Source organism: Simochromis diagramma, unplaced genomic scaffold, assembly GCF_900408965.1.
Source record: "Simochromis diagramma unplaced genomic scaffold, fSimDia1.1 OVJJ01000343.1, whole genome shotgun sequence".
Classification (NCBI taxonomy): domain Eukaryota; kingdom Metazoa; phylum Chordata; class Actinopteri; order Cichliformes; family Cichlidae; genus Simochromis; species Simochromis diagramma.
The window spans coordinates 8,726,847-8,750,406 of record NW_024386831.1 but is presented as its reverse complement, the minus strand read 5'-3'; the positions used below and the strand labels follow the sequence as shown (position 1 = coordinate 8,750,406).

Sequence of the window (23,560 nt, the reverse complement as noted above, 5' to 3'; positions counted from 1 at the left end):
ATAAAAACCACACAAATAACATCAGCAGTCAAATGTGATTGAAAGGTTTGGAGGTTTGTCTCAAAATAAGCCTTTAAACTGATTTTGTACCCTCTGGAAGTTGTGCTAACCTCCATCTTTGCCCTTACAAAGTTCCCATTTACATTCTAATGTAGGAATAAACTGCCTTCATGTTACAACTCTGCTGCAACAAACCACTGCAGACCTTTGCTTGATCCGATTACATTATTAAATGTCAACAGTCATACTGCTGAAGTAATCTGGAAATCCACTAGCATTATGATTTGGCTAGCAACAATATTAGCATGGGGTACAGAGTGGCTGTAGCTCAGGTGTTAGAGCAGTTCATCTGCTAATTGGAAGGTTGGTAGTTTGATCCCAAAATTGTGAGGTACGCAAGTCAAAATTTCAATTTACTGAATCAAAATTTTGAGTTAAGTCAAATTTTTAAACCCACGACACCAATGTAAGGTAGCATGGAAAAATCATTAAGGACTCATTTTTTTAAATATTAAAAAATAAAATGTAATAATTATCACATTATTCTTTTTCTGCTAATTTCTGTTCACGTATCTTCTGTTCCAGCCATGGATGTTTATATGAAACATTGCTCAATGTATGAACAAGTGAGTCAAAGACTCTTCTGCAGACAGTTTTTTCTACACCTGAGACTCTATTATATCAGAGGGAGGGTATACCCTTATATGGTCATCTCAGAAGCTCCAGCCAGCTTCTGTTTACAAGGGGCAGCCAATCAGAAAGCAGCAGTTTTAAAGTCACTGCAGCAAAAACAGTTTGTCTGAGACAGAGGAGACCCAGCGTGAGATGACCCAAACTTAATTATGAAGTACAGAGAATGGAAACCAGGAGAAAAGCAAACATTAAAATCTATATTTAATGAAGAACATTAGAAAGAGAAATGTCACAGTTTCCTTTGATTTTCTTAAAATGCTTATGTTTAATTTTCAAACAACATTAAAAAGTGTCTGGACCCCATTTGGGAGCATCAGTTTTACGTTCACAGTCAAACAAGTCAAAAAGTCGGACACAGAAAATCCGGCTGGTTCATTTGCAGATCTTCTGACCTGCAGCACCAAATAATAAGCTGGTCTACAAACACGAGGAGAACCTGCGAGTCATCGACGCTCAGAGCAGCACACATCAGTATCATCTGTTTCTCAAATAGGGCGAGAACTCCTCCTCTTCCTCTTCAGTTAGCGTGTCCGTGCTGTTGCCTTCACATCTGCTCGCAGTGCGGTCTGTGTGTGTCGGGAATACTTGAGGTGTCAGGTGATCTGATTCAGTTTGTGAGTCTGTGGCAGGTAAACCCTCCAGGCTGGACTCTTTCAAAAAGCCTGTGACGTCCTCCTCATCTTCATCGCGTGCAGCCATTGAGGCGAGGGTGACTGAGAACAGGTTGACATTGCCGGAGATGTCCCGCACCTCCTTGTCCTCTTTGGACTTCGTCACCTCCTCGTCCTGACTTTGTCCCCAGACTCCACTTCGACTCCTCTCTTTCACCAAACAGAGCTGCGCTCCCTCCACCTCCGTCTCCACCTGGCCTTCGTCAGACTCTGCAGGCAGCGCCGTTACTTTCACCTTAGCAAATAACCTTGCGCTTCCAGCGTCCAGTGCTGCCGTTGGCTCGCTGTTCGTTGACATGTTGCCAGACAGCTCCTCACAGCAGCAGCTCTCCCCCGAGGAGAGATCCACTGCTCTGTTCACATAGTTGCCATCATCGTCGTCCTCTGAGACATCGTCAATGTTGGCAGAAGGTGATGTTGTGTGATTGTTATGCTCCCCGGTCTCCGAGGTAACTGAGATGGGATCTGGGACGGTGGGCTGCGGGGCCAGGACGTAGCCTTTGGTTAGAGCCGTCTACAAAGAGAAGAGAAAGAAGCTCTGAGAAGGAGGAACAGAGGCAAACTCTGCTGAAGATGTCTGAGTATCATCGAGTCACAGCTGTGTCTAAGTATGCAGGACAAACACATCAGCCAAAGCTGTTTTCTGGGGACAGTCACTGTGATCTGTTAGCTGTTTAACAACTACTCTTTCAAGGATCTAGAGATGGTCTAGAGATGCTTTTTGAGTAAAGGTTTAACTACAGCCAGCTTGAAGGCCTGTGGTACACAGCTGATTATTAGAGATAGGTTGATCATATTTAAGACTGAAGCAAGATATACACAGAGCAGCAGGGCAAAACAGAAGTAGTTTTCAGCTCAGCTGACTCATTTGCTTAACCTTTGAAGGACTTTGGTCCTTCTGTGGAAATGCAAATCACAATATGCTGGAGGAGCTTTACGACTGTGGAGCTTCAAAGTGTTTGAACTTTGTCCTCTGAGAGACGCTCATGGATGAAATGAAGGCGATGTTCAACTTCACAGCAGAAATAAACACATCATTATAAAATCTCTCAAACCACAGGTGTTAGAGTGCACATGAAACTGGATTTCTTACAATTAGAGCTCTGGGCACAGTTTCCTTCAGTTTACAAATGACTCCCGTGTAGAAGAGGAGGAGCAGGCAGCTCGTGACGATGAAGATGGCAACCATCGGGACGCCGATGACCAAACCTAAAGTGAGGCCTGCAGACACACAGACACACATTATTCCATGCAGACGACCGTCTGAACCAGCCGAAGTACAGCGGAGGGGTGTGGTTTGTGGCTCTGCTGTGGGAGGGATGGGTAGAGCAGGTGGCTGGGGGAGGAGTCCCACTGGCGAGAGGGGCAGCCCTGGCATGTGTTAGTAATTACTCCCTCTGCATATTTACACAGATAAGGAGGCAGATGAATTGTGGCAGCTCATTATGCTCTGATTCAGCAACAACGCCCGCCTTACCGGCTGCACATCAGCTCACCTCTCTGCTGGTCCACCGCCGTGGTGAAGGTGCACTTCCAGGCAGACGGCTCATGCTTGTTTAGTTCTCTGGTGTTGAGCTTCACCTCTATGCAGTACTCCGCCCCTTTCTTTAAGTTTTCAAGGGTAAAACTTTTATTTTCTGTTTCCAGCGTCTGCAGGTCAAAGAAGGAGGAAACGTGTCATTAAAATCACATCTGGGATTTGTCCACGACCCACTGGTGTGATCCTCAGCATCGTTTTCTCCTCTGACCTCTACGCGGCCATGAAGACACCTTTGGAGGCCTGACCGGGTGTACAACACCTGCTCTGACAGGTGACTCTCAAAGTCAAAGTCTCCTCATGTCAATCAACCCGACACCTGCTTTTAGGCAGAAGCTTGCTGTGATTGGCTGCATTTCCATTTTTATATCGTATATGTACTGTATGTGTTTTACAGCCGCGCCTGGACACCAGTCAGCGACCCCTGGCTCAGGGACAGGATGGCGAGAGGTTGCTGACCGGCCTGTAGGCCCATGTGACTGAAGCCTCAAACAGGTTTAAAGGAACTCTAGAATGAAGACTTTCACCAGCTGAGGTCTAAATCTATCCTATCGGGCAGTGGCTGAAGCAAAAACTCGGGTGTGGGAGGAGTTCGGAGAGGCCATGGAAAAAGCCTTTCGGACTGCCTCGAAGACATTCTGGCAAACCGTCAGGTATCAGGCGTCTCTACCTGCACTGTGTATAGTGCTGGCGGAGCGCTGCTGACGTCGACTGAGAAAATTGTCAGGCGGTGGAAGGAATACTTCGAAGACCTCCTTAATCCCACTGACACGTCTTCCAAGGAGGAAGCAGAGTCTGGGGATGAGGGGAATGACCCGCCAATTTCCGGAGGCGAGGTCACTGAGGCAGTTAAACAACTCCTTGGTGGCGGAGCCCCTGGTGTTGAGGATCAGCACCTCCAAATCTGAGGCCATGGTTCTCAGCCGGAAAAGGGTGGAGTGCCCACTCTGGGTCGGGGATGAGTTCCTGCCCCAAGTGGAGGAGTTCAAGTATCTCGGGGTCTTGTTCGCAAGTGATGGGAGAAGGGAGCCGGAGATCGACAGACAGATTGGTGCGGCGGCTGCAGTGATGCGGACGCTGCACCGGTCTGTCGTGGTGAAGAGGGAGCTGAGTGTAAAAGCGAAGCTCTCAATTTACCGGTCGATCTACGTCCCTACCCTCACCTATGGCCACGAACTGTGGGTAGTGATACGGATACAAGCGGCGGATACAAGTGGCGGATACAAGCGGCGGATACAAGCGGCAGAAATGAGCTTCCTCCGAAGGGTGGCTGGCCTCTCCCTTAGAGATAGGGTGAGAAGTTCGGCCATCCGGGAGGAGCTCAGAGTAGAGCCGCTGCTGCTCCACATCGAAAGGAGCCAGTTGAGGTGGTTCGGGCATCTGACAAGGATGCCTCCTGGGCGCCTGCCGGGGTTGGTGTTCTGGGCATGTCCTACCGGGAGGAGGCCCTGGGGCAGTCCCAGGACACGCTGGAGAGATTATATCTCTCGGTTGGCCTGGGAACGCCTTGGTGTTCACCCGGATAAGCTGGAGGAGGTGGCTGGGGAGAGGGAGGTCTGGGCTTCTCTGCTTAGGCTGCTGCCCCCGCGACCCGGCCCCAGATAAAGCGGATGAAGATGGATGGATGGATGGAGGTCTAAATCTGCACGTTGATGTTGAGATGAAATGGATGTCTTACCCCAATTTCTCCATCGGTTCCGATCCGAAATGAGACTCTGAAACTGGCTCCGTAATATTGCTGGATACTGGGAAAGTTTGGCAGGTCATCGGGCCAAGGCAGTGAAATGTTGATCTGGATGTAGTTTTCATATCCGACCAGTGAGACCTCTGGAGGACCTAATTTAGCTTGTAAACAGAAGAAAACACGCGGTCACCTTTTGGTAAAGATTCAACCAGTCCAGAGATTTTAGTTCAATCAAAGCCTGATGCATCTGGATTATTAGAGAGTAACTGAGTCTGTAAAGTTACTGTGTGTACCTGCAAAGTACCAGGTGAGTCACAGACACACTGAACCAAACCCAGCTGACATCTTTGAATACAAAGTAATGTCACTAACACTGTGGGACACACAGTGTTAGTGACTCCAAATGCTCCAAATGCACCAGTGTGAAACCCAGAAGACGCTCATGCTGACGTACTTTCTTTGTAAGGGGCAAACTCAATTATTTCGGACTCTGGAGACCAGGTTTGGTTGAAGAACGATTTGACGTGCAGGTAATACTGGGACTCCCACTCTGGTAGCATCAGCGGCATCGATGTTCCAGATGTTAGGTTGCATTGGGGCTGCGTTGGTATGTTGCATTGCTGTTCCCACTCATTCCATTCCTCACTGAACAACGACAAACAGAACATTTTAGATCAGAAGGACAAAAACAGTAAAAGAAACATTTGCTTTGTGTTACGACTGTTTGCTCAAACAGCGACGATGAGCTGTTCATGTCTCGAATCCAGCTGGTCCTGGATTCAAACGAAAGCTGATTTCTGATTGGACGTTTACTGTCAGGTTACCATTCATGAATAAGAGAGGAGTTTAGATGTTAATTAAAAAGCTCAGAAGTCTGCTGCTTTGCTCAGATGCAGCTTTTCAAACCTAAGCCGTGCTGTCGAGGCTGTGACCTTTAACCTGCTGAGGCCTGTAGACGTGTTTCCAGATAAAAGATGATGCATTCAGGGTGCTTAAGACGGGAATATGACACAACGCCAATATTTCAGAGCTAAAACAGGACGAGTGAACGCACCACGTGTCACAGGTTTTATCCCCTCTGACAGCTCGTTCAGATCCTGATGGAAACCCATCTGAGGCCTGAAGCTGGCTCACCTGAGGCCAGCACACCGGCTTTGAAGACTCAGTGAAACCTGAAAATCATTTCTAAGACATGCAGGAAGGCAGCCGGATGCTGCTGCGTTTTAGCTGTAAGACAATTAGGGCTGCCACAAACAATTATTTTGATAGTCGACTAGTCACCGATTATTTTTGCGATTAGTCGACTAATCAGATCATCATCCATTGGAGTAAAACGAACAGCTTATTGCACCAGCAGCATCTGCTCTTATATAACTATCATTAGCTTACAGCTTTAAGTGTTTAAGGTGCTAACTAAAAATAAAGACAAGATGATAGTTTATTAAATTTAATGAAATTTGCAGATTGTTTCGGTGAAGTTTAATAAACTCCTTGCTATCTAAAATATAACAGGACACCGGAGTAAATTCTCCAGCATCTCACACTTCTGATAATCAGCTGTCTGCTTGACATTTATTCAGCTGTGTAAAAACTATAACTTTAATCTCAGCCAAACCGATTTACTCAGGAACAAATAAAATACTGAAAAAAGCCAAACAATATTTTTAAGTTATCTAAGTGACTTATATATATTTAACCTGAGTAGTGAAAGACGGCGGTGGGTTTGAAAACGATCTGCCGGGAGTCCGGTGTTCTCACGGCTCTAGTGAGCCTAGCCCCCGGCTAGCTATCGAGCTAGTGGGTAACAGACGTCTCCGAAAACGTCGGAGCGCTTTTGAAAATATGTGGTGTCTCGATAAACTGAGCAGATATTTGAGGTTTACACAGCTACATTCTCGCCTGAAAATATGTTAAATGTTTATTTTGTGAGCCAGAAAGAATAATAAGAGTAATATTAAAACTAACCAGCTGCCGCCATTGTTGGAAACTGAGCAGGGCCGCGCTATGAATTCTGGGACACAGTTTCTTCTTCTTCGGGGTTTAACGGCAGCTGGCATCCTTGTACATGCAGTGTTGCCATCTTCTGTTTCAGTCCGTTATTACACTCTTAAATCCTACCACTTATTCCTGCGTCTGTTGGGATCTTAGAAAGCTTCAAACGACGCGTCGACGATTTTGATAGTCGACGTAATCGTGACTAGTCGACTAATCGTGGCAGCCCTAAAGACAAGACTCGTTGGACCCACAGGCTGTGGTTTGGTGACGAGGACGCTGTATGAGGAAGAACACAGTTTCTGAACTAGCTGAAAAACACAAAGCCACGAGCAGTTTCAGTGTATTCATGTTAAACCTTGCAAACGTAAAGCGAACCCTCACGATGAGTGCTGAAACTGAAACGGCGTCAGAGCCATCCCAGCTGCTCGCTGTGAACAAACCGCCCAGGAGAGAGAAAGCACCCCGCCCAGGCAGATATTCCACCAAAGAAGAAGAAGGAGCCAGTGAAGCTGACTGAAAACGTGAGCAGATTAAAGGTCGCGGTTCACCAGCAGGAGATCATCACCACAGCAACGCGGCCCAAACAATCAAAGTCAAACAGTGTAGAAAAACGTGAAAAATGACGGAAATGCAACAGATTTGGTGATCGGTACAAATGTTAGAAGATTCATTCAAATATGAAGGACGTGTACAAACGTGGGGCAGTCTCCATGGTTACATATCAGCTGATGGTTTCCTACAAACATGTTCACAGAGATATCAGCTGTGAGAACTCCCACTGTCAGTGTGTGAGTCGTCCCTGCACACACACTAATATCTGTTATTGATAATATTAGAATATTAAAGGCGAGCTCTGTGTCGGACACGTCGCCCCTCGGAGTACTCAGTACCCTTAAAGTAGCTCTCAGGGCAAAAAGGTTGGTGACCCTGGTCTGAAGAGGTCCCCACAAACCTCAGCCCGCCGCTCTGCTTTCACTTCCTGTTTCATCTCCACGCACTCCAAAATAACCACGATCTGTGTGCTAGAACATCTTTGTGTGTGTGCGCGTAAATGGAAAACAGCTGCAAGCTGTGTTTAAGCTCTCGAGCCTGTGTGCGTCTGTTATCAGGGGTTTCCTCCATGCCTGAGAGGAGCGCTCCCTGAAGCCTGGACCAGCTGATCTCTGTGCAGCAGTTGCTCAGAGACGGCGGCTCATCGTCCCACAGAGCACGCCGTGCACGCCATCACAGGCAGCAGGGAGGGCTGCTTCATGTTTACCACACATCATAAACCTGCATGGAGGTCACGCCCCCACTCACACACCTGATCCTCCATCGTCTCACGATCACAGCACACTTTGTCTTTTTATTTACGCGTACGAACGAGCTGCTTATGTTTCCCCTGTCACGACGAGTTTGGCTCGAATGTTTCTGATGTCGTCACACGTGGACACGACACCGGGTCTAAAGACCAGAACGTCTGTCTCCATGAAATCTGTTCTTCTGGATAAACTGCAAAAATGAAGCCGTTTCCTTTGATTTTATAAAATATGAACAAAAAAACTTGTAACTAACTAACTTTGTATAGCTGCATAATTACAATATAATTAAAAATGAAATTATTCTGTTGTTTCATTTCTTTCTTTGATCTGAAGAAAAGTGCAGACAAACTTGTGTGAGTTACAAAATAAAACAGGAAATCTATTTTTGAATCGTTCTTTTGGTAAAAAAGAAGAAGCAACAGTGGAATTTCCCAGCAGGCTACGGGGGGACTTTTACCCTCCTTTAGAAAAAATATCGTGTTCTGAACTTCGACAGGAAGCATCTGACAAAAACACGCAGCTGATGCAACACTTTTATTTACAGGTGTTTAATCCTGTCCTTTATCTCAGGTTAGTGTGCACGTGTGTGCGTGTGTGTGTGTGTGTGTGTGTGTGTGTGTGTGTGTGTTAATAAAAGCCTGGAGTCACAGCTGAGCTTGAACTTGATCCTTCAAGCGTCTGAACTATGCGTTTCTACATCACCCACAGAGGTCAGAGGTTTTTTGGGGTTTGGTGTGAGCACCATCGTCTTCATGTTACCAGGCTGAGAGTGACAGGACGTGAGGACAGACGGCGGACAAATTACCTCACAAAGACCCCGTACTCTGTCCCAGGGGGCGTGTTGTCGCCGGGCTTCCACCGAAGGACGTGGCGGAAGTTCAGAGAGTCGACAGAAAGGTTAACAGGTGCGGGAGGTGGATGAGCGAGCTCTGCGAGAGGAAGAAAAGGGAAAATATGTGAGGCAATCTGATGAGTCACGAGGATCCAAAGTATACCTGACAGGTATCAGCCTGTGTGTGGGTGGGGCAGGACGGTATTTGAACTAGGGCTGCCACAAACGATTATTTTGATAGTCGACTAGTCACCAATTATTTTTGCGATTAGTCGACTAATCAGATCATCATCCATTGGACGTAAAACGTACAGCTTATTGCACCAGCAGCATCTGCTCTTATATAACTATCATTAGCTTACAGCTTTAAGTGTTTAAGGTGCTAACTAAAAATAAAGACAAGATGATAGTTTATTAAATTTTAATGAAATCTGCAGATTGTTTCGGTGAAGTTTAATAAACTCCTCGCTATCTAAAATATAACAGGACACCGGAGTAAATTCTCGAGCATCTCACACTTCTGCTGATCAGCTGTCTGCTTGAGGTTTATTCAGCTGTGTAAAAACTATAACTTTAATCTCAGCCAAACCGATTTACTCAGGAACAAATAAAACACTGAAAAAAGCCAAACAATAACATTTTTAAGTTATCTAAGTGACTCATATATCATGTTTATCCTGAGTAGCGAAAGACGGCGGTGGGTTTGAAAACGATCTGCCGGGAGTCCGGTGTTCTCACGGCTCTAGTGAGCCTAGCCCCCGGCTAGCTATCGAGCTAGTGGGTAACAGATGTCTCCGAAAACGTCGGAGCGCTTTTGAAAGTATGCGGTGTCTTGATAAACTGAGCAGATATTTGAGGTTTACACAGCTACATTCTCGCCTGAAAATATGTTAAACGTTTATTTTGTGACCCAGAAAGAATAATAAGAGTAATATTAAAACTAACCAGCTGCCGCCATTGTTGGAAACTGAGCAGGGCTGCGCTATGAATTCTGGGACACAGCTTCTTCTTCGGGGTTTAACGGCAGCTGGCATCCTTGTACATGCAGTGCTGCCATCTTCTGTTTCAGTCCGTTATTACACTCTTAAATCCTGCTACTTATTCCTGCGTCTTTTGTGATCTTACAAAGCTTCAAACGACGCCTCGACTATTAAATCAGTCGTCGACGATTTTGATAGTCGACGTAATCGTGACTAGTCGACTAATCGTGGCAGCCCTAATTTGAACACCTGACTGCTTTTACATGACTCACCTGAGTGCAGCAGCAAGCTGAGGCGGAGCAGCAGAGGCAGACAGGCCATCGTCACAGGTGGGCAGGATTCATCGTCACGTCTGCAAACGCGCTGAGAAGCACCACGGGGTCCAGCTGCAGCGAAACATCATCTACATTTATAGCAGGCAAACTCCACGCAGAAAGACCCGACAACAGCGCTAATCACCGTGCTGCTAAACAACAACAACAACAATAATAATAATAACTGGACAGTCTCCTGCACTTAAGTCAATTCAATTTTATTTATATAGCGCCAAATCACAACAAAAGTCGCCTCAATGCACTTTTGTTGTGATTTGGCGCATCACAGAAGTTTTAGTCAGCGTGGTGTTTGTCAGAGTGACAGATCGTGATATAATAATCTGAGCCCACGGTGAAACCTGTCCACTCTCCCACGTTTAAAACAATAAAAGGCAAAATCAGATTCGTTTAATGAGCGCTTTGTTCAGAGGAACACAACACACAGTCTCAGTGACCACGGACACCCACGGAAACCAACGGACACCCACGGAAACCCACGGACACTCTGACTGACTTTCTGATCAGTCAGTTATCCCTATTATCATTGTTATCATGATTATCATTGTTGTTGTTATCACTTCACGCGGCTGGTCGGTGTCCGCTCCACAGTCTGGCCCCTGCTCGTGTGTACTACACTGAAAAAAAATGGTAATTGGCAGGCTTTTGGATTTGCACAAATGAATTTAGTTAATGCTACACAAGCCTTTCATGTTTCTCTTATTTACATTATTGAATAAAGTACCATTTACGTAATTATAAACAATACTGAAACTACTCATTTTTCTTGCATTGATATAAAATGACTAAATTAGTATACTAAAACCATTGTAATCATGTTTGACCACCAACGGAAATGATGTAATATATTCAAAGACAGCAACTAAATATGATTGGACAATCACATAAGCGCGGCCTTTATACAACAACATTATTCAAGGAGAGCGCAATTGACCGCCAGTTTCTGGAAGACTGTTAAGCCACATGCAACCTTTGGCACTGCGTTAGTGGGCATAGTGAGAAGGTAAGTAAATTAAATACATTTGTTTTACTTGGGGATGTTTTCACAGAATTATTTTGTTGCGTGCTGGGAAAAAAGTTATCTGTAATGCTTTTCGTACAGCATGCACCAAAATGCACTTTTTCCTTTTCTTTTTACACTGCTAGCTAGTGTTGGTATTAGCTACACGACTATAGCTGAAAAATAGTCTAACAAAGTGCACATAGTCGGGAGAAAGTGGCTGTTATCGGTCGGATTTGGAATGTGGCAGAGGACACTGGGTTGTTAGTGGCTTAACAAGCTCATGAAATCTCACCGAGAGAGCGCAATAGTGTTTGTGTTACACTGCTAGTCATTGCTACAGTGGCTAATTGCTGCAACCGTCAGAGTTTAGCAAGCTGGGATTGCCACTGTGAGATATGTTAATTCTGGTGGCTGACACACACGCAAGTCATAACAAGAATCCGTCCACACGTACACAGATATTTTTGAAAATGGAGATTTCCCATTTTAGTTAAAAAAATAAAAAAAATCCCATCCATGCTGCAGTCTTGAAAAAATATCTCCGTCCACATGTAAACTCAAATGCTGTCAAGAACCAAATCCTAGTGTAACAAACAGTGTAGAAATGTTGGTTAATCAGAAGTCTAGAAGCCTGGGAGCGGAAGGAGTAAACAGTTTTGTATACTCACAAAACTTTGAGGTAATTCTGAAAAGTTTTCGTGTTTTTTCTAGAAAGGCAGCTAATTTTGTGTTACCTTTGAAATGATGAAGGCATTTAAAATGTTAATAACTAAAGACAGTATTTTGGATTTTGTGTCTCTCGCTCTCATGGCCAGGTTCACAACGCTATGAAATACGACTGGTGTAGACTCACAACTGGGGAATGCACAAAATTCATACAGCATACAGAAATTTAATAAAAATAAAATGTTTTCGCAAAACCAACTACAAAGTTGGCGTAGGTATTTAGGTTGTGAGAGCGTCCATGTTAAATGTATAAGTTCACCCTGACGCCTGTCTTTCTTAATGGAGGCACAGTAACTGCGTATGTATATGTAAGTGTGTAAAAACTGCAAACAGTAAGATTAACAGCAACAGTATTTTGCCAGTATCTGCTACTGAAGAAATTAATCTCACAGCGTGACGTCTAAAAAGGCGTTGCGTGAAAATTTCAGTTTTCAGTGATACAAAATCCCGTTTGTGTGGACGAAAGACCCAAATGCACAGAAAAAGCTGCGTTTTCAAAAATACCTTGTGTGTGTGGATGTAGACTTAGACTTGGGTTTAAGAACCTTTGCCCATGAATGCCAAATCATCTTTCATAGTCATTGTTTTAGGTGAAGTGCCCCTTACTTAACTATTATCTTATTCAAGCCCAACTAATACAGATATCTACAAACAGATACACACATTTGTTCAATGGAGCATGCTCCCAGCACCCCAAGAAAAGCATGGCCAATAAACAGTGGTTCTAATTGTCTAATTAAGTTCTGGATTGTGAATTTTCCAATACTGTCCAAACAAAAGTTACAACCTTTCTGGGTTTTTTTTTAGTTTGTGTGGAACATATGTGAGCTGCTTCTCAAAACATTATGTATAAATGAGCAAAAGATTGGCACTTTAATGTTCTGCTTGTTGGGAATAACTTTTTTTAGTAAAAGTTAATGTTGTATGTGATGGTGGCATTTTTTACTTTTATGATTACACATATCTGGAAAATGAAGTTATATTCTTGTTATGTGCAATAACATCAATGTTATTGTATACGTAGATTAGCATAAAGAAACAAAATAAATCTTCAATGTTGGCGTCCAATTTTAAGCGTGTGTGTGTGTGTGTGTGTGTGTGATCTCTGAATCTGACGTAATCCTCTGGATATTGAATGAGCTGACTCTTGATTATCTGTGTCTTACAGGGTTAGGTGGTGCTGGGAATGTGGAGTTGTAAGGGGTGCACAGAAACGGTATCAAGTCGTTCCAAGCTTTTGCATCACTACAGATTAAAACATCCACATTTTGGACGTCGTTCTCACTTTCCATGTACATACCTGCATTGTCCATGCACCTTTAAAACGTGGAATGCCCTTATTGTCCATCAAAATAAAATCCACAGCACGGGGGTCACTACTAAAAAAAACAAAGGCGATTTTCAGTTGCCACCTTTGCGAATGCAATGATTTAGCATCAGAGCGTGATTATTTTGCTCACATATATGCGCATCTTAAAAGAAATGAGACACTTACTTGTATGTTTCTAGGCTGCAACTTTAAAACAAACATTTACTGTACATTTAAATCACACAAAAACCGTAAACACAGACATTATACACCAGGTGATTTTAAACGAGGTATAGTAAGAACAGGAATCGCACCTACAAATGAATTTGCGGAAAATAGTCAGGAGTTTGTAGATCAGTTGGATACTGTCATTCCTTCACATGGTCAGTGTGATACTGAGGACTTGCAAAAAGTCATAGAGCAAAGTTTTGCAACTACTCTGCTAAAGCTGGAGCATTTGGTCCATGTGCCAAGCACAGCTATTGATGTATTTTTAGAGGAACTCTATCATTTGATACGGTCGGCACCTGTACCATTATCCTGTGATATTGTGACGAATATCTTTAATCAAAGAAACCTCCCCATTGATAAAGATCTCATTACAGAAACTATTAATGCAGTTTTTTCAGGTAATCCTGTACTAAGGTCCATTCAAAAGGGTGGTCCGCTAAGCACAGCATATCTGCGTAAGCAGTATTACAAGGAAAATTTCTGTGTTTTAGAACCAGTTGAATATATACTTGATGCTGAAAAGAAACACAGTTTCCAATATGTCCCATTGCTGAAATTGTTACAGCAGCTGTTGAGTAGAAAAGATGTTGTTGATGAAGTTGTGAAATGCCATAAACAACAGGTGGGAACAGACTCTACTGGGTCATATCATTACAGGTCTTCAAGTGATGGTTCCCTATTTAAGGAAAACTTTTTCCTTTCTGGAGAAAATCTAAGGATTTCCCTACGTTTTTATGTGGATGACTTTGAAGTCTGTAACCCCCTTGGTACCTCACGGAAGAAACACAAGCTTTGTGCCATTTATTGGGTTTTGACTAACTTGCCTTCAGGATCTCATTCCTCCTTATCGTCCATCTACTTGTCAGTGTTGTGCAAAACCACTGACGTTAAAACTTATGGTTATGACAAAATCTTGGAACCTCTTCTACAGGATCTGAAAACTCTTGAAGAACATGGCGTTTATGTTCCACTATTAGGAGAGTCAGTCAAAGGTACAGTCGTAAGTGTAATCGCAGATAACCTTGGAGCACACAGTGTTGCAGGATTTATGCAAAGCTTTTCTGTAGAATACTATTGCAGATTTTGCACAGGGAAGAGCAGTGATATTCAGCTGTATTCTGTAGCGTCTGGTGCTTTCACGCTAAGAAGCAAAGACCTTCACCAAGTCCATGTCAAACAAGCCCAAGATACAGGTACAGGCTGTTGTGGAGTGAAAAGAGAATGTGTCTTCACCAAAAATCTGTCCCACTTTCATGTCATATTTGGTTATCCGCCTGATCTTGCTCACGATGTTTTTGAGGGTATAATCCCAGTAGAGTTGGCTCATTGCTTGACAGTTCTTATATCAAAGAAGTTTTTCACTTTAGCCGACTTAAACAATGCGATTCTGAAGTTCCCCTACAAATGGGAAGATAAGACAAACAGACCTCATGTAGTGTCACAAACTTTCTCTAGCACCAAAACAGTAGGAGGAAATGCACATGAGAACTGGAGCTTGCTCCGGTTCTTGCCTTTTTTAGTTGGATCACTTGTGCCTGAAGATGAGCCTGCATGGCTTGTTCTCATGACTCTGAAGGATATCACAGAACTTGTCGTGTCCCCTGTGCATAGTGATGACTCTCTGGCTTTTTTGGAAAGCAAAATTATAGAGCACAGACAGCGATACCAGGCACTGTTTCCTGATGTTAAGCTACTACCAAAACACCATTATTTGGAGCACTATCCACAGATGATTAGGTTTTTTGGTCCAGTTGTTTGGCTGTGGACAATGCGTTTCGAGGCCAAACACAGCTTTTTCAAGCAGGTCATGAGACACACAAGCTGCTTTAAGAATGTGCCTCTCTCCTTGGCCTCAAAGCATCAGATGATGATAGCTTACCATCTAAGCTCCCCATCTCTTGGCAAGTCTGAACTAGAGGTCTCGGCTGTATCAACTTTTCCAGTGGATTTGCTTAAAGAGGAGATGGCTAGAGTCATTAGGCAAACATTCCCTGACATTCTAGAGATAAACCTTGCACAGTGTGTGACAATAAAGGGCATAACTTATAGGAAGGGAATGGTACTGGCCCACAGGGCAGCTGGTGGGTTGCCAGAATTCTGTGAAATAAACCACATCTGCATTGTAAACCAGAGCATATTCTACATTGTCAGAGAGCTCGGTGGCTGGTACAGGGAGCACTACAGAGCTTTTGAGCTCAACCCAGTATCTGCAAGAATATTCACTCTTGTTTCACTCCGTGAACTCCTTGACACTTATCCACTGGTTGACTACAAGATCGGATCAGTCCGCATGGTGACTTTAAAAAGGCATATAGAAATAAAAGGTGTGCAAATATTTGTAATAAGTTCAGTCACATGTATTTCACTAGATACATTCTCTTTTTTTTTTTTTGTATATCTGACCTTTTATAACTGACTGATATGTATGGGTAACTGTATGAAGACTAAACTGAAGTTATTCTTTCTGGGTGTCTGATGTATTGTTGTTGTTTTTTTTCGTCTACAGAATAGCTGCTTGAAATGGGGACCCCTGTGATCCTAAAGATCATCTTGACTGATGGAACCTGTCAAAGGCTCACTCTCTCCAATGGACCACCTGAATCAATTGAGGATCTCATTGTTGAAGTCAAGAGACAGTGTGGTCTTCAGGGCGATTTCAGACTTCAGTTTATGGATTCCTTGTTTGGGAATGAGTTCCTTAATCTTACCTCAGTTTCAGAAGTGGCAGACAGAGGGACTCTTAAAGTTATTGACATGTCAAGACCCACCACTATGCAGCATGAGGATTATATCATTCTTGATCCTGTCCAGGACTCCGAAGCCCTCAGCTGTTCCTCTGTTAACGATTCTTCGTACCTGTCTGGTGGATCTGTGGACACGGATGTGTTGTCATCAAGTGAGTCAACAAGCTCACGATCTTCTTGGCCTGCTGTCTTTTATGTGCCCAAGTTTTCGTATGATGCTGAATTACAACTTCAGCAGGCAAAAATTGCGTACAATCAGAATGGAACTGCACTTATTCCAGATCCCAAGTTGAAGTCAGCCATCCTTGAAGGTTTGGTGCAGGAAATTGTGAAGTATAAAGTGTATGTCAGTGATAAAGAAATGGATCAAGTAGCTCAGAGTCTGATCAAGAAGCATCCCTGTCTAACTGAGACAGGCTCCAACACTGGATTTGGAGGATGGAAGACCAGTTTAAAATATAAACTCTCAAACTATCGCACCCAGCTACGAAAACTGGGCTGCCCAGAGGTGACTGTAAACTCTCTAAAGAACAAACCTGTTGGAAGATGCAGTGCAGCCTTTGGTGTCAAAAAAGCAAAGAGGGCAGAAGTTAACTTTTGCCCAACATACCCACCAGAAGAAACTGAGGAGAGCCTGGAGGCAATGCGGAAAACTTTACTCTTGGACATAAAGAAGAAGAACAACAGAGAGTTGGTGAAATTCAAGATGGAAAAGACTTTTGCCTACAGAAGACATGAAGTTGTTCGTGATGCACCAATGGTAGAGGCTTTCATGGCAAGATGGCCTGCTCTATTTGATGTCCATGAGGTAAAGTTTGACTCACACCGGGAGTTCTTGGAAGAGGTGTTAAGCTAAAATACTTTAGGCACATTTAACAGCCAATTTCTTCAGCATTGGTGATTGTGGCCTTCTTCCTGGTGTTAAACATTTGAAGCTCACTCTTTTGTGCTGATGTTTTCAGATCAATGCTGAGTTTAAAAGAATTACCACAATCCCCCTTCAATCAAAGTTCCTGTCTCAGATGGATCTCCACTTAGACAACCTGGTGAAGCTGTTCAAAAGAAGAGGAGGACAGCTTGGACAAAGACTGAAAAAAGTTGTGGCACAAATGGATAATGTAAGTGATAAAGCCTTAACACAACTATGACCCCTTTTGGACAAAACTTTTAATTGGTTAAAAATTGTAAATGTTTTTCCAATGATAAATGCTGTCATCTTGTACTACTTTTACATCTGCTTGTTTTTGTTTTAATCTACTTAGTCAACTTTATTAGTATGTGTGCCTTTACTTTGAAAGCATTCATGTAAAGTACAGTACTAAAACCTAAAATCAATGAGAAGGGCTGACTGAAGATACTAATCACACAAATTTCATTTCAGTGTGAAGATGTTGATGCTGGACGTGAGTGTGTCATTAAGGGAGTGTGTATCTACATGGGTGAAGATCCTGACAACCTTATCCGGGAGTATGTGGTAAGTACTTGGGGTATTTTATTTTATTTTTTGGGGGGGTGGGGGGGTGACTTTCACCAGTACATCATATTGCTCACTTGCCATGGATTGAGTAACATGACTTTTATTTTATTTATTTATGTATTTTTTACAGGACATGGATGAAGACGCCATCAATGAGGCCATTGAAGACACCACTGTTGGAATTTATCTTCTTAAAGAACAAGCTTCAGCAGATGAACAAGAAGACATTGGAGTTGTCCTTGAAGGCATCAGGGTGGTGAAGAATTTGGATAATGTAGCATTTGCTGTGGTAATGCTATTTGGACTCATGTATGCACTAAACCTTGCCTACCCTGCTGACCTCCGCTACACCTTTGAGGTTTTCCAGAAGGTTTTCATGGAACTGGATGGAGCTAAACTCTCCAACAAAGTTCTTGCTCTCAAAAACCGTCTGTTTCACTGAAGGGTCAAAGACTGCACTTCAGCAATTCTTTACTGAACACAAAACGAAAAACTACAATGTTATACTGCTGATACTGTTTGTTTGGGTTTTTGTTGTTGTTGTTTTTTCTCATGTGACTGCACTTCGAGGTGACACTTTTTTTCTTTTCTTCCTTTTGGTGGTATTGTATTGCGAGAAATGTTTACAGAGGTTTTTTAGCAATGTGCTCTGGGTTAACCTTTACATCCTGCTTATATGTTCAAAAGGAAGATTCCTTTAGGTGTTTGGTATTATGTGACAGTGTCATTTAAGCTTCAATTTAGTAAAAAAATTCTGTACAGCTAAATACAAAATGTGACATGTATGAAGATATATCTTATCCTTAATAGCAGCTTGCTGCCTCTTTGAGTTTTGGAAGACCAATTTAAGCTGAAGTTGTTCTATATATGTACAGACTTGATCATTCAAAGCAGCTTGCTGGTTTCTGTCTCTTAAACTCCAGGTAACAGGAGTTGTAGAAATGTTAAATGCAAAAAAAAGTTATATTTGTGTAAGCCTGTTTGTTCATGGATGCTTTTTGATTCTTTTTCCAAGTAGGCTTAATTTAGTTTCAAACTTTTAATTGTGAAATTAAATACAAATATGTGTAAGATGACAGGATCATTAATAAGCACTTATTTGTAGCTTTCTTGTATTGCTGCTAAGGTCAGTTTTGAGGGGAAATATTTACAAATGTTTTAAATCTTTCTTTCAGTTATATCTGCAGGCAATCGCTAAAACTGTGTAACAAGTTTATATGCTTGCTGTTTTCACTGCTGTTAAAATACAGGTGAACTTTTCAGCACTCCCATTTTTTTTTTGCCTTTTTTGTCAATAACATTTAGTTTATATTTACATTATTATATTGTACATAGGCAAGAAACCAAGGACTGAATTTTTATGAAGTTGACTTAAAATAATTAAGTAGGATTTAAAGCCATAATTTGTGTTGCAGGAACATAATTATAATGCCTTTATGTTACACAATTTCATTAAGTACCACTGACAATCAAAAATACGTTGGTGTTAAACTTTAAAATATATCAACATTACGTAATACATTGATATTTTGGTAACAGATAAACAGTATGTACATCGAACATGATTTTTTTTTAAGTAATCTAATGTGAATGAAATACTTTGGCTTTACAAGTAATTATTACTTGTTGGAAAGTGGAAAATTAAGTCAGTCATACTTATTCATATTATGTGGGACCGATGTACACAATAAAATCAAGTAAATTGAAATAACTTTTTTTTTTCAGTGTAGTCGGTAGTTAAACACCATAAACCGGCCCCGGAGTGCGCGCCGGTCACTGCTCCCTGCGGAACCGACACAGCCAAACACAGACAGCGGTGTCGTGGACATGTTCAGCCGGCCTCGGTGGCCCCCTGCCCGGTCACTCACCTCCTGTCTGCCCGGAGCGGAGCTTCCACAGCCTCGGAGAAAGACGAGCAGCTCCCAGAAACTCTCCTTACACTGTGACGCAGACGGGCTCCTCTCAGCTCTCCACATCAAACCTACCACCGCTTCCTGCCACGCCCTTCAAAGTAAAAGCCTCCCGCACCAACACAGTTCTACACTGGTCTCGGTGGACTTTTTTTCCTTAAGCTGGATCTAGTTTTCTGTATCTTAATAATATGTTATTAAATTATTGTAATGTGATCGGGATGAACTGTGGACCTGTCACAGTAGGAACTGAGTGGTTAACATCACGCGTGGGCGTGTCAGAGTGCCAGGGTAGAATTTTTCCCTTGCGTCGGGAGCGCGCACTGATGAGTGTTTGTGGGTTACAGGAGAAAATGATGCATTAAAAGTTCTCACGCGGCGCATCATTTCCACACTGTGGCTCATATTTATTTGTATCCTGTAACTTTACTGTTTAAAGAGCCAACGCCGCTAATATTTCAGCAGTAATACGTCTTTATAAGAAGTGTTTGTGAACTAAATCTAAAAACGACAGATAGTGTTCATCCGTGATTCGGACAGCCCTGTGCGCGCTCCCGACGCAGGGGAAACAAATTGTCTGGGGATACCAACCCTGGCACCACACCGGCGATCCAGCTGGATGGAAAGGCTGTTATGTTCGGGGGTGAGGATGGGTGCCGTGTTTAGGTCGGGACTCCAGACCCCGCCGGATCAGCTGCTGTCTCTGAGATCCCGTCGCGCATTCATATAAAGGATGCTTGTTCAGGGGAAAGGTTGGGGGGTGTGGGGGGTCTATAAGTTCGGTATTTTAATGTCGGGGAAGCTGGGAGGAGGTGGCTGGGAGGTGTAGTCGCAGTTGGGGTTGTCAGTGTGCAGTGTCGTTAATTTGCAGTGGGTGGATCCTGTGCTGTGGTTTATACTGGCGTAGACAGATGCGGCCTCGCTCGGGTAAAAAAATCGTAGATCTTTTACTGAAGTTCACGAACTTTTCCGGTAAAACAGAAGATTCCGTAGAATTTCTCTACTATTTACGGACATTCCTTCAACTCTAAAACGGAAAATTACGTTTGTTCACAATAAAATTTCTATGAATAGAAAAACTGAAAGTCGTGTTTATCATTTACAGACACTGGTTTTCACTGTAACTCATTAAATTAATTTCTTTATATCTTTACACTTCGATACAGTTACAACCTTTTACACCATCTGCTCAAAAATTCGTAAATTAAAACTTCATGAACAAAATAACTGACAGACATCAAAATGTGAAGATTTGTATTTCCCTTGAAGTCACTTTGTCCTCATGTAAACGCGTTCATGCACATTCAAGTGTTTTCTTCCTACAGGACACCTGACCAACAAACATGTAATAGTATTTGTACAGTAACAGTATCCAGAGTACTTTAGGTTCGAATCACTGCTGCGGTTGTTTGGCTCAGCCAAACACGTGTGGTTCACATCCATGTGTGTCCACTCATGAGAAGGACACACATGTAGTCCTGCATTCACTTCATCAATGAATCCGAGTGAACGTTTGTCCTGCATTAACTCTGTGGGGTCTTCACCTTACAGTAACACGTGTGTTTGTTCACTGATGCTATATGAATAAAAGTGAACTACAGGTGTTCCTGAAACGTGTCTTTGTTAGAACAGGGCGGATGGATGAGCACAGCCCTCTCAGCACAGGGCTGACACCACTTTGCCCCTTGTAAGAAATACAACACAAATTTATTAGGACAGGTTACTAAACCAGGCTTACAGGTAAAAGGACATTTACTGAGCGGATCGTGTCAGCTGTTGCTTCCTTTCACCCGCTGTGTGAAAACAAAGCCCTGGGCTCCCTCTGCTGGTTCGTTAGTTGAGGACAGGCGGCAGAAAGCGCAGGAGGACCCAGTGCTCTTACGTTGAAGTTCTTCCGCTTCCTGTCTCGCTGCTATTGCGCTTCCCAAACGTCACTCGGTGGTTTCCAGGCTGTTGTTCGGGGGGCCGCCGCTGGAGGGCGCTGTGGGAGTTTATTAGTTAGGAGTTTTTTTAAACGCTTTTATTTCTGTGAACTTTGAAAAGCTGCAGAGCTGTGAGGAAATGTCTCAGCGACTCACTTTAATAAAGTTTTTAGCAGAGGTGTGGACTCGAGTCAGATGACTTGGACTCGAGTCAGACTTGAGTCATTAATTTTATGACTTTAGACTTGACTTGAAAAAATGTTCTAAGACTTGTGACTTGACTTGGACTTTTACACCAATGAACTGGGACTTGAATCGGACTTGAACCGGTTTACTTGAAAAGACTTGATATTTCACCCCAAATATAAAATTTAACATGCATATTAAATAGAAAGTGGGCATCATTAATTCAATTCATTGATTCATTTATTCAAACCACACTCCGTATGTATGTGTGCGTGAGCTGTAGCACAGCCAATCAAATTAACCAGATTAAAAAAAAAAAAAAAAAAAAAAAAATGCTGCAAGGAGTTATTTTTTTCAGGTACATAAACTATGAAGTAGTCAACAAAAAACTGAAATGCAAAACATGCAAAACATGCAAGAAGAGAATCACAGACAGAGATGGAACAACTTCCAACTTTCTCCGACAGTTGAAGTTGCATAAAGAACGTAGGTGGTGCTTCTCTCTTGCTACGATGAGATCATGACTTCATCTAACAAGCAAATCTTGTCCAGGCTACGTTGGTGATACAGTTTTTTTTAAATGTGTATGATACTTTTGTCATGCGATTTTAAAGCCGGTCCTACAAGCGCATCCAAGAATAACATGCATCTTATCTCAGAACTGTCGGTGAAAATTATTCTTGGAGCTAAGTTTAATTGAGCTGCATTTTATAGAGGTGCAATTTCACAATTTGTGTATATTTTCTAAGTTCACTATTTCGTCATGTGTTGAGAAAAACACAGATTTTAAAATTACATGGTCTAATATTTACATTTAGCATAACTGCAACATGCTTCTTTCGTTTTTTTGTTTTTTTTTAAAGACTCGAAAGGACTTGAAATTCAAAGTTTCAGACTTGTTACTTTACTCGCACTTTTACACCAGTGACTTGAGACTCGACTCTGACTTGCCTGACATTACTTGAGACTTGACTTGTGACTTGAGGATAAAGACTTGAGACTTACTTGAGACTTGCAAAACAATGACTTGGTCCCACCTCTGGTTTTTAGAATCAAAGCCTGTTGGTCTGACTGTGACTGTTGTTTATTACTGTTGGTGTGAAGTGCAGGCATGAAGCTGTAACAAAGTCAACATCACAACACTGTTTCAAACTTTATTGTCAGACTACACAAAGCTTCCACATGATGACGTGTTTATGACATTCACTCCAAATTATATACAAATCAAAGGTGCCGAGCCGTTTCCAAATACACAACCTGCTCCTTAAACACACAAGTCATCACGAATCCTGCAACAAGCGTGCAAATCATCCGAAAGCAAAACATGTTCCCTGATGCAGAGTTAAGGTGCTGGAACAGAGACCAGGAGAGGAAACGGAGACAGGACGAGGGAGTGACGTCAAACCCAAAAACCCCGCTGAGCTCATTTTCACCCATTTTGTGGTGGAAAGTTCCAGACTCTTTGACTTTCAGTGCCAGTCCTCTGTGAACTGCCTGAAAACCATTATGGAGGTGTGTTACAGCCCAGTTTAGCAGATGGGAAGAGCTGTGGAAAAATCCCAGTGTGTCAGAGCGCTGCACGCTGGAAATGTGAGCTGCTCTGTTTGCGTTTGCCACAGCAGATGGCGTTCACAGACAGACTTCTGCCTGTTGCATAACTACAAGTGTTTGTGCTCAGGAAGAGCAGGAGGAGCCTGACAGTCACCGAGGAGGGCAAACTCACCCAGCGGTTCTCCTTGTTCCTGACTGGGTAAACTTGAAAACACAGACTGTATATAAAGATGGACAGCATGGCAATCGCCCTCTGGTGGCAGGTTGGGGTAAAAGTTATAAACCCCGCCCCCTCCAAATCAAAGTGATCTTAAACATTTTCTTCTCATGAGCAGTGCTTCTTAAATTTAGGTTTTCACCACTAACCAGGTGACGTCAGCTGTTGGACAGGCCTAGAGACCGGACAGGTCGGCCCTGGAAAAACAAGGATTCACCAGCTGGATTGAGAAGCACTAAACCTCCCTGTGACCGCTTCC

At 42.9% G+C, this 23,560-nt stretch overlaps 2 protein-coding genes across 2 annotated transcripts; one reads left to right on the top strand and one right to left on the bottom strand.

The window, feature by feature from the left end:
* Window positions 1-876: 876 nt before the first annotated feature.
* Window positions 877-19,482, bottom strand: LOC120731070. The gene is made up of 8 exons (XM_040027835.1): window positions 19,384-19,482; window positions 9,966-10,079; window positions 8,687-8,810; window positions 5,040-5,230; window positions 4,580-4,746; window positions 2,861-3,014; window positions 2,458-2,585; window positions 877-1,878 (listed from the first exon to the last, which is right to left on the bottom strand). Exons 2-8 carry the CDS (start codon window positions 10,012-10,014, stop codon window positions 1,168-1,170), a joined length of 1,524 nt encoding a protein of 507 aa, XP_039883769.1. The 5' UTR covers window positions 10,015-10,079; window positions 19,384-19,482; the 3' UTR covers window positions 877-1,167.
* LOC120731069 lies at window positions 15,668-17,994 on the top strand. Its single transcript, XM_040027834.1, has 4 exons — window positions 15,668-16,846; window positions 17,001-17,156; window positions 17,420-17,512; window positions 17,646-17,994. The coding sequence occupies exons 1-4, from the start codon at window positions 15,815-15,817 to the stop codon at window positions 17,955-17,957; spliced, it is 1,593 nt and encodes a 530-aa protein (XP_039883768.1). The 5' UTR covers window positions 15,668-15,814; the 3' UTR covers window positions 17,958-17,994.
* Window positions 19,483-23,560: the final 4,078 nt, after the last annotated feature.

Bases quoted from the DNA above. Each gene is read 5' to 3' on its own strand.
- LOC120731070 (XM_040027835.1), bottom strand. From the start codon at position 10,014: ATGGCCTGTCTGCCTCTGCTGCTCCGCCTCAGCTTGCTGCTGCACTCA. The intron at 8,811-9,965 runs GTGAGTCATGTA...TTCCTCTCGCAG, and splicing joins CAGCTTGCTGCTGCACTCAG to AGCTCGCTCATCCACCTCCC. The intron at 2,586-2,860 runs GTGAGCTGATGT...GTGTGTCTGCAG, and splicing joins GGCGGTGGACCAGCAGAGAG to GCCTCACTTTAGGTTTGGTC.
- LOC120731069 (XM_040027834.1), top strand. From the start codon at position 15,815: ATGGGGACCCCTGTGATCCTAAAGATCATCTTGACTGATGGAACCTGT. The intron at 16,847-17,000 runs GTAAAGTTTGAC...TGATGTTTTCAG, and splicing joins CTCTATTTGATGTCCATGAG to ATCAATGCTGAGTTTAAAAG. The intron at 17,157-17,419 runs GTAAGTGATAAA...ATTTCATTTCAG, and splicing joins TTGTGGCACAAATGGATAAT to TGTGAAGATGTTGATGCTGG.